Source organism: Wolffia australiana, chromosome 7, assembly GCF_029677425.1.
Source record: "Wolffia australiana isolate 7733 chromosome 7, ASM2967742v1".
In the NCBI taxonomy this organism is placed as follows: domain Eukaryota; kingdom Viridiplantae; phylum Streptophyta; class Magnoliopsida; order Alismatales; family Araceae; genus Wolffia; species Wolffia australiana.
Genome location: NC_135841.1, coordinates 11,892,986 through 11,904,014, shown reverse-complemented (window position 1 = coordinate 11,904,014; position 11,029 = coordinate 11,892,986). Strand labels below are relative to the sequence as shown.

The 11,029-nt window shown below is 41.2% G+C and overlaps 1 protein-coding gene across 1 annotated transcript; it reads left to right on the top strand.

The window, feature by feature from the left end:
- The first annotated feature begins 8,541 nt into the window (after positions 1–8,541).
- Positions 8,542–10,472, top strand: LOC144705708 (GDSL-like Lipase/Acylhydrolase superfamily protein). Its single transcript, XM_078578483.1, has 5 exons — positions 8,542–8,844; positions 9,158–9,282; positions 9,408–9,647; positions 9,710–9,959; positions 10,040–10,472. The coding sequence occupies exons 1-5, from the start codon at positions 8,595–8,597 to the stop codon at positions 10,273–10,275; spliced, it is 1,101 nt and encodes a 366-aa protein (XP_078434609.1). The 5' UTR covers positions 8,542–8,594; the 3' UTR covers positions 10,276–10,472.
- Positions 10,473–11,029: the final 557 nt, after the last annotated feature.

Genomic DNA, 11,029 nt, shown 5'->3' with positions numbered 1-11,029 from the left:
GCTAATAACATGAAATAAAGACCGAATTTAGGGTGTTATCATATACCCCCCCTGCTTAGACATTGCTAGTCTCTTAGCAACATCTTAGTATTTTGCCGCATTATCATTTTTTTCATCGTGTAGGTCAGACAACGAGTGTTGAAAGTGTTAAGTGTATTAATCACAAGCTGAGCTAAAACACTAAATGACAATTTGAGCCACGACCTTTTCAGGAATGTGGGGTTCCTTTCTCCTTGGTTTGAATGCCTAAGTGGATGAGAAGGGAGTGTACTTGTTGCTAGGTATGACGCTATACTCCTAAGGTAAACTTTCTGCACTCATTTGAAGCTGGCCTCACGTCTCTCGCAAGCAAGATCACTCTCTCCCGGGGTGGCGGCCACCGAGTACTTGTCTCCCATTAGTGTTTCTCCAACCCACGAATAGAGGCAGCCAATTTTCTCCTCCTCTTTAGCACAGAAAATGGAAGGTAACAAGAAGGATATATGGCATAATTGTCGGGGCTGTGATGCAAGAGATGGAAATAACATGAAGGGGGTGGAGTAAGTGTTAAAAATGGGGTAAATGTATGGTCAACGGGATGTGGTGCTACCTGCGATAACCTACTCCCAAGATTTTCAGAAGAAATGGGGGAGATAGAAAAGATGGGACCAATGTGATGGTACAAAGATAGAGAACAATATGATCATGAATGGAATATTAACACAAGAAATTTGTGCAAGTCAAACCCCCCTCTTTCTCTTCGTCTTTTTATGCTTTTTTTTTACTTTTTCTTTTTTTTTTACTCAATTGTATAGTTTTTTTATTTCTGCATCTTCTTCTTTTCCTCTTTCTTTTATATCGAAGAGGGGCATGACAAAAAATGAAACACTTTCCATCATCTAAATGGTTTTCACACATCTTATCACAACTAGCATGAGTGTCATAACAATCACATTGGTCTAGAGAGAAGGGACAAAAGAATAAGATTTAGGTAATGCAGAGTGAATCATGGACAGAAAAAGAGTCGAAGAGGCAGTATCGTAGTGATACCGTGGAAAGGGAGATAGACGTACTTGGGAGATAGGCATATCCTCGGTAGTGGAAGTAAGGTGGATGATCGCTAGAATGCGAAATATACGGAAATGAGATGGTGGAATCAAGTTGTGATGGATATGGCGTGAAGTGTGTGAAACAATGAGGTAGATGGAGATGATGTATTCTGCGCATAGACTCGGAGAATGACTGCCCACTAATTTGAAATTAGAGTAGGCTAATGGTGGGACAAAATACATAAGTGGGATTGGCTATTTTGAGCTGATGGAATGAGGGATCTCAATTCACTCATCACTCTCCTTTGAAGCCTAGAGCTTCTACCCTTAAACTTTCCATCATCTAATCACCTACTAGACACCCTCCCCAATTTGAAATTGAACCCACATTGCTCAAAATCACGTGTGTTGCACCTCAACATGTTCTTGATCCGTTCTAGGAGCTTAACTTCTCCACACATGTTCCCAAACCACTGGATGAAAAGTATGATTCATGTATATGCATGTTAAAGATGGCTAAAAGCAAGTTTAATTCAATTCTGGAGGCATCTCCCCAACACCTGGTTCCCCCACTAGTTACACTAACAACTAATCCCACCACTTATGTTCGGGTACACAACACTGGAGTCCACTACCGTCCCCAGAGTTTCTGTCGGCCCCCTTTTCTCCTAGTTTGTGCTCGCTAGACGATAGAACAGATTCCCTTTCTTCCAGTCACCGCAACCGGCGGATCTACTCTTGGTCGACGGGGCTCAAAAAATTTGATCGTCGCGGCCAATATATTTTGGACTGCACTCCATCTCGCTTGGCCTAGATTAGGTGAGAGAGAATTACTTCGAGAAAACTACAATATTGAGCATCTTCCTAGGCACGAGTCAAGCACGTCTGTTATGTGCGAGCTCCTACAGACTTGTTCCGTTCGGCGCCGTAGTCCCCATCGTCAGTCTGACAAGGGTCAGAAGGTCACCATCACCATCACCAGTCATCTGCTTCGGAGCTTGGAGTTCGGCAGATCATCATGAGTCGAGCCTACACATACCTTTTCCTAGGTCATATTGCATCACGTAGTTACATTCACGTTAGTTAATTTACCCATCGGACGATGCCATCGACGATGTCAGACATCACTCGTCCGATTGGGAAATTACTCAGCAGTGACCCAATCTGATCAGGAAATCCATCGATCGAGAGCTCGTTCAAACGGAATTCGCTCGGTCGTGACCCAATTTTGATCGGGAATCTGCTTAGATTGTAAGCTCAGTCGAATGGGAAATCCACCTTGGTCGTGACTCTGATTGACTGGGATTCCGACCTGATCGTGAGCTCATTCAGTTTAGAATCTATTCGGATGTGAGCCTGGCAGATGGAGAATTACAACCTGGTTTAGGCTCCAACTGATCAAGAACAAGCCACGGTCCTTACTATTTGATCGAACACTGACGCATGTGGACCCTATTGAGAAGATTCAAGCTCCTATCCTGGATTCTATCTATAGGATGGTTGGGTGATTCCCTTGATCTCGTTGACGCGCAGACCTCTCGACCTCGCGATGGAATCACGGTGGTGATTGCCGCCTATTCCCGGCAGAGCGTGGGTGCACCTACGGGATCCCTCGACCATCTCCTCTTGCAGACATTAAGCCATTGCCACCCTTGCAGAACTCTCCCATGTCGGGGTTCCTCCGCCACGGTAGCCGACCGCCTTATTTGGTGATCCGCACCGTCAAGTGAGTTTGAATGATCATCCACACCACCTCCAACAGTCGCCGCGCCCCCGGATGGGTATTCTGCTATTAAAGTGAATCAACCCATTTATGCATGCTCGCCATAGCTGCCTATCGTGTCAGTGTTGTGCGTCCACCAAAAATGCACTGACTACGACCAGCTGCTGATTGGAGCTGTGACTGCTGCCACCATCGTCTTCCTCTCCTCCAACCCTTAACCTTCGCTCCGGCATCTCCATCACCTGTCAAGCTATCGTTAGCTCTCCGGCACCTCTCCGCGACACCTGCTCCAACCGTCATCGACTATCAACAAATTCTACACCACGAGCCATGCCGACGCCGAGGTACATCATCCTCTCCCATTTCTTGTTTATTTATCTCTTGCAATATAATTTTGTCTTGACTTCACCATTCTCGGGCTAGGTAATTGAGAGGGGAAAGAATTGAGAGAAACTACAGCGCAATTTGAGCTTCTTTACCAGTACAGACGAGTCCGTCTGATACATGCAAGCCCTGCCTATAAATTTCTTTTGGCCGTAGATGTCTTGTTGCTCCGACGAGGTTCGAGAGGCCACAATCACCGTCCCTGGCAACACCGTCCAAGCTTAGAGCTCAGTGACTCCTTCGAGTCAGAGCCTGCACATACGACACGTAGGACTTTCATCTTTACATTATAGTTACATTTACCCATTAGGGTTTATCTATCAGATGACAACACCGTCGATGTTTGATACCATTATCCACTATCTCGGTATCAAACCATCGTACTTGATGCTGACAGGACAACATCCTCAACGACATACAGCATCAAAACTTCCCTAACTCTGTCAGCCTTCTGGTCATCGGGAGCTTGGCAGGGCCACGACACTGTTCTGTGTTGTCACTTGACTTACGCCTCAGCTCATTTGGTTATTAACGTACTTCTCGTTGAGTTTTATTGTACTTGTACGCATCTTATCACATCGTTGCACCATAGTTCCCTATGGTGTAGCACGAGATGGCCAACCCGGACGTTATATTAAATCATTTCTCTTCTTCCCCTTCGTGTTATCTTTTTTATCAGATTTTTCCCTTTTTAACCCCCTCCATGATTTTCATCTACACGTTCTCATTCTATTTCATATTTTTTATTCAATAGCATCATATGAATTATTAAATAGCTTTGTATTTGATCAACACTTTTATGAATAAAAGCTTCTATTTTTTTCTTCACCCCTTTACAGGAAGAAGGAAAAAATAGATAATATAAAAAGGGGTTTCTTATTTTGGAAGCAAGTTGAGTTATTATCTCTAAAGTGTTGATCACTATTTTTACCATTCTTTGATTAGGTGGATACACGTCTATTTTATCCACCATCCTCATCTTTCACTACACCCTGCAAGCATATTTTGTTCATTCAAAACAAATATAGGAGTATTAGAAATGATTAATCATATTAACTTAATTTTCAATTTTCATCAAATAACTTTGAGAACTTTAGTAAAATTTAATAGTAACAAATAGTTAAAATACCCTAGTCGACTCTTTGGGAGCACCAAGTGACGGTAGACTCAGATGGACATAAGTGAAATGGAGTGTATGAAAGAGATATTTTGTTGATTGGAACAAAAATGATGGCCAATATGCTTTGATGAGTGGCAGAAGGGGGGTGAGTGATGACAGTTATATTGTCGTTGGTGCAATGGATATGCAGGCAGAGACGCATCTATGTGTGGCTGAGTTGGAGATGGTGTGCGGGATAGTGGAAGCATAGGCTATCAATGATGATATCTCATGAAAAAGATGAATATTTGAGTTAGAAAAGATAGGATCACAATAACCCCATCGTCAAGTGCCCAACGTACTAAGTAGTATTTTTTTTTCTTCACGTATCTTGATCTGAACATATATCCTTCAATCATTTACTCTTGGAATACAAAAAAAAGCCCAAAAGAAATTTTAAATGAGAAAATGACTCCATTAATCGTAATTAGGAACAAAACCCAAGGGTGTCCTTTTTAGAACGAAGGGGATTTCCTTTATAGATCAAATATGGTGGTTTACAAGGTGAGCGGAAGATGGAAATACCTTCAAAATTTTAGATCAAAACTTGTTGTGGATCCTTAGATAATATTGATTGAATTTGGAGCAAACTGAACCATCCATTTTGCTCTCTCCTCTGATTTGTGTGGTGGACTACCAGTGCGTCAAACACTTTTACGAGAGTAAAAATTCAATTGATTCATTGAAAAAATTAAAGAAATTTAAAATTATTTGACGTAAAAAATCCAAAAAATACTGGAAAAACTAGAATATCATTTTATAAATATAATTAATCCTATCAGATTTTTAAATACATGTATTAAAGTTTTTCTGAATTGTTAAATCATTTTATTCTATTCACAAAAAATAGAATAGTCAAACTTCATTCAAACAATGTTGTAAATCAATTTGAGCTTTAATATCATGGATTTACGATAATTTCAAAGAGATAACACATGAAATACATGAAATTACAATGAAAATTAGCATGTTATTTGTGTTTATCAGAGACACACCATTTAAAGTGTGAAATAAATAAATTATAGGGTTCTGGTGTAATACCGGACAAGGAATAGGCTTTACTATTTATGACCTTCAGCTCGTCCCTCACCAAGAGGGGTTACTGCATGTAATCTTGACAAGGCTAGTCTCTAACTCGTTGTAATGAGTATCCATACTAAAAATGTGATTCATATTTTTAACACGTCATGCACTACTTATTTTGTATCAATGAGAATGCACAATCTCTAAAGAACGCAACGGGCATTTCTAATGATTTAGCAATGATAAATTTGAGGGTTATTTTATAATCGTACATAGCATGTAGTTTTTATTAAAAACTTTATATATATATATATATATATATATATATATATATATATATATATATCATGTGCATACTTTGATTTAAAAAATCATATATTCATGTTATTCTATCTTAAAATAATTTGTTAAAATGATGTTCGAATTTTAAATTAGTTAAAATAATTTCAATTAATTTTTACATATTTAAAACGAGGTTCTGATTTTACAGTATTTTAAGAGAATTTTGCTGACATAAAATTCAGAAATAAAATATTTTATAAATCATAAAATATATATTTAGTTTTATGTAAATTTGCCATAGGGTTTATATCATTTCGAGCGTGAAATTATAATTTTTCCTATTTTTGGATATTTTATTTAATTTTATAATATTAAATACAATAAGAAAATAAATTTTTAAATAATATATATATATATTTAGTGTTTCATACATTTAGAATGATACTGAAGTTTTTTCCATATTTTTTGGTATTTTATGGAACGTTTTAGGTTAAATTCATACGGAAAAATATTTTTAAATTCATTAAATATAATTTTTGATTTTATCTAAATATTCGTAAACACTGTTTTGATTTTTGTGGTCTGCCACATGGGTCAGATGAGATAAAACCAGATGGTTCATATTGCTTTAACTTCGAAGGATAATATAGAACGATCCAAATGGAGTTTTGGATTGAACTATTGTGGGTATTCATGCCTTTACCTCCACTATCCCTTAATCATCTTGGATCTATGAATAGAACCTCCACCCCACCCCCCATCCTTGTATAAAAGGGCACCCTTAGATTTTTTCCTAATTTTGATCATCAGTGATTTTTCATTAAAATTCTTCTTAGGGCCAGTTCTTGCACGCCAAGAGGGAAGGATTTAAGGAGTGATGTTCAGATCAAGACACATAAAGAAAAAGTATCACTTGGCCTGTTGGGCACATGAAGATGTAGTTAGTGTGATCTTATTCTTTTTTTGGACTTAAACCTTTCTTTTTCCCAACTTATTGTCGTTGATGGCTTAGATTTTCATCATCCCACATGCCTCCACCAAAGTCCACCACTCGTCAATTCATATTCACCTAATTTTAGTCGCCACCAGAGACAATAAATCCGTATCTCTTGCCCTTGCACTGTCTGCCTGTCGCAGTGTATATGCCACCATCTATGTTGTATTCACTAGCAGTACTTTAATCATCTGATCCACTCCACTCACACCACTGCTACCAACATTCACTAGGCAAAGCCAAATTCAAAAAAAATGCCGAGATCGTTCCATCGATTTGGATAAATTAGGTTAATTAGGAAAACATTTCCCTGTTTCTCATAATTATTTTAAATTAATGTTATTACATTTATTCAATTAAATTATATTTATTCCCTAGGATAAATATAAATCCAAACTTTATAAAGTATAGGTAAATTTTCACTTATTTGATACCTTTTCCTTGTGAATTAGACCCTTGCTCCTTGTAGATTACCTGACTCACACTCTCATAGGAAGATATAGAGATAGTGAGAGGCGATCAAGAGATGGAGAGATTGAGAGGAAAGAGAGAGCCAGACAATTGGGGGAAGAATAGAGTGAGAGGGAAATACAGAGAGTGGGAAAAGGGAGAGGGTGAGATTGATTTTGAGACCTTGGGACAAAGAGAGAGAGATGGGGAAAGAGAGATAGTGAGGAGAGGGAAAGCAAGGCCTGCTTAGGTGGATACCTGAGGTTGCAGCAGCACTGATAGAATGGTGGTGCCCATGCAACATCTGCATGTAAGCGACTGCAGATGAATATAGCTGAGTCAATGTGTGTCTTGATAGAGAAGGAAATGATAGAGAAGGAAATGAAGGGAAGCTCAGGCAGAGATGATGGCAGATCTGCCATGCTGGCAGCTAGAGGAGAGCAGGAAGCTGATAGGGTGGGAGAGAGAAGACACTGAGTGGTTTGAGTGGTTGACAGGGAGAATTGATTATATCCATTATGCAATCCCTATGGTCACATGTTCCATTTTTTGTCACATTCTATGGAATCATATGATCTTCTTTTGGAGTTGGGATGGCAATCACTATCATCAATGATTGTGGTGGATGAGGATGGCAGTGCTTGATGGCAACTAGGACAGTCGTAAGAATTAATATATATGGAGTACGAAAGTTATAAATTTCAGTATATTAAAGCAAATTTACAACATTATTGATCTGACTTTAAAATTTTATTATTTTGCCTTCTGAATTCCATCATCCTATCGTCATCAGCCATCCTTCATCCAACAATCCTAACTACAATTTGAAATGGGCTCAAATTAAGCCCCCACTTTCTTAACCATATGCTTTTGTCCTTAGTCCCATTAAGAAGTCCACCTAGTGACCTGAACCCTCTGAAGAGTCAAAAAACAATTACTACAACATGTCAAATGGAGACCAAGACTCCAATCTCCACGTCTCCAAACCAGACTATTTAATGTGAATCCTCACGCTGAGTTCATACTAGAATTTAACATACCCACCCTCTCATCTTCCAATCTTCTTTCGGTGGCGACAATGGCATTTAATGCAAAAGCGGGAGAACCAAACTCTCCCGCTCTCTGCACAGGAAACCCAAGAACAAAAAAAGACCAAAACATCATCCTCCATGATCTAATCTACAAGCCCAGCAGCTCAATCTGCGGCTCCGCACGTTCTCGGCTCGTCCTTGGTCGCGCTACAGATTTGACAGCGACCGTACTCTGCATTGCATTAAATTCCGAGGAAGCCGCGTGTAATTAGAAATCTAATTAGAAAGAACAAGGATAGATCATAGCCTTATTGGACTTGCTCGGCCGCTGTTAATGGCGGCGTCTCCTTGAACAGCGTTCACGCAAGCGTGGCCGCCGAGTCGTTCTGCGGCCATTACTCCACTGCGTATGACCAGGCCCACGCATTAATCGGCCTTTTCCGTCGCCTTTAAATCCCATCTTCTTACAACACTTCTTTCCTCTGTTGCACCATCGCGATAGCTTCTTAGTCGAGCTGCCATGGCAGTATCTTTCAGAGCTTCGTCAAGCTTCCTGGTGCTGCCATGGGTGTTGCTTCTACTGTGCGGTTTTAGAGTTCAGGGGGAGGCGGTGCCGGCTATGTTTATCTTCGGTGATTCCCTCATCGATAATGGGAATAACAACGATCTCGCTTCCTTCGCCAAGGCGAACTATTATCCCTACGGCATCGACTTCGCTGGCGGCCCGACCGGACGATTCTCCAATGGATACACCGTCGTCGACGAGATAGGTACTCTCATTTATCTCAATCTCCGTCGTTCTTTTTCTCGGAAACTCAACGAAATGGTGGCGTTCAATCCCGTTATCGGTGAAGAACTCAGTGTTTCTATGTTTTGATGATAGTTCTATCTTTGGAGGGAACGTTGTTTCAATGCAGAGTAGGTTTTCTGGGGATACTGTCGTTGGCATTTAAGCGTCTGAGTCCCTGTTTCGCAATCCGGCAACAGTTTGTCTGACTCTGAAGTCGCCCCCGGCTTGTATTTAATGCGGGGGGAAGAAAATCTAGGACTTCTGATTGAATTGATGATATATCATAAATGCAGCTGAGCTCCTGGGCCTGCCGCTGATCCCAGCGCACTCTCAAGTGACCTCCGTCGAAGACGCTCTCCACGGCGTCAACTACGCTTCCGCCGCGGCAGGCATTCTCGACATAACCGGCCAAAACTTCGTAAGAAACACAACCCACTTGCAAAGCTTCAACAATGTTTCGATACGGTTCAAGAACTCAAGAAAAACTAATCGATAATTCAATTATTTTGTCGATAATTTCGTTGTTCATCCTCTGGTTCGTAGGTGGGACGCATACCGTTTAACCAGCAGATACACAACTTCGAGTCCACGCGGAACCAGCTCACGGCGCGGTTGGGCGCGGCTCGCGCCGCCAGCTCCATTGCCCGTTGCATCTTCTTCGTGGGCATGGGCAGCAACGACTACCTGAACAACTATCTCTTACCAAACTACGCCACTCGCTTGCAATACAACGGCGAGCAGTACGCTGAGCTCCTCGTTCAACAATACAGCAGACAACTCACGGTAACTCCCATTAGGGTTTCGTTTTTCTTCTGAAATGGACTTCTGATTTACGTTCATGGCAGAGACTGTACAACCTTGGCGCGCGGCGGTTCGTGCTTACGAGCGTTGGCTCGCTGGCCTGCATTCCGAGCATTCTCGCGCAGACGCCGTTCAGCCGGTGCAACTTCGGGGTAGACGAGCTGGTCATCCCCTTCAACGCAAGAGTCAGGCAGATGGTTGATCAGTTCAACTCTAATCTCCCCGGCGCTCGTTTCTCGCTAATCAACGTCTTCGGCATCTTCCGGGGAATCCTCAGCAACCCCTTCGCTTACGGTGAGCATTCCCTAATCTCATCGCAATCCTTCTATCACGGGATCAATTACTTAGGAAAAAAAAAAATTCTTGTTTTGTAGGGTTTAGTGTGATTGATAGGGGTTGCTGTGGGGTGGGGAGGAATAGAGGACAGATAACTTGCCTGCCAATGGAGACGCCATGCCTGAACAGGAACCAGTACGTGTTCTGGGATGCCTTCCACCCGACGTCGGCAGTTAACATAATCTTGGGACAGAAGGCCTTCTTGGGCGGCCCGGATGAGATTTATCCCATGAACGTGCAGCAGCTCGCCTCTGTTGATCTCTCTCATAGCTGATTTGCAGTAGTAGCCTTCTCCCAACCCCGTTGATTGTCTCCGGTGTGTTGTGATCATCCTCGTTGTCGTCGTCTATGTTTTTTGTATGTTTCAGAGCAGATGGACATTCAGGCAGGTAGTCATAAGTAGGCACTGGATTTCTCCCTTGTATCTGATTTTTATGCGTTGAGGAGCCTCAGATTTGTCCGTTGTGATTAGTATTGCTATCTGAATATCACTAGAGAGGTTCTTATTTGGGCTTGAAGAAGACCCATGAGCCACGCCGTTGGTATAAAGAAGTAACCGTCCGGATTAATTATTAACTTTGCCTACAACTCTAAATGACGGTGAACTTTTGAAAATCGCACAATTTGTTGATATGACGTATCAGACGATGTGAGTTGATGAACAGCTCTCCATCACCTTGTACTTTCATGTTATCACAGTTCTATTGAGCGCTTGAGTCTTCTTATCTGGCTTGCTATATCTTTAAAGTTGAGTGACAGGATTTTTTGTAATAAAAAGTAACAATTTATACCCCACAGTTTTTCGAATTCCAAGAGTTGTCGCATCTTCTCATCTGGCTTATAAACCAGTAAATTTAATTTCTGGATCATTCGTTGATTCGTAGAATAACGCCTAATTGTATGCTACATGCATATAGATACATTTCCACTCTGCAATAGTTCTACGTAGGAATTCCCTGATAATATAAATTAGGGTTAATATCCCAAACTCACTAAGTCAACTGAGATATATCCTGGTGATGACGTGG

Bases quoted from the DNA above. Each gene is read 5' to 3' on its own strand.
- LOC144705708 (XM_078578483.1), top strand. From the start codon at position 8,595: ATGGCAGTATCTTTCAGAGCTTCGTCAAGCTTCCTGGTGCTGCCATGG. The intron at 9,648-9,709 runs GTAACTCCCATT...CGTTCATGGCAG, and splicing joins AATACAGCAGACAACTCACG to AGACTGTACAACCTTGGCGC. The intron at 9,960-10,039 runs GTGAGCATTCCC...CTTGTTTTGTAG, and splicing joins CAGCAACCCCTTCGCTTACG to GGTTTAGTGTGATTGATAGG.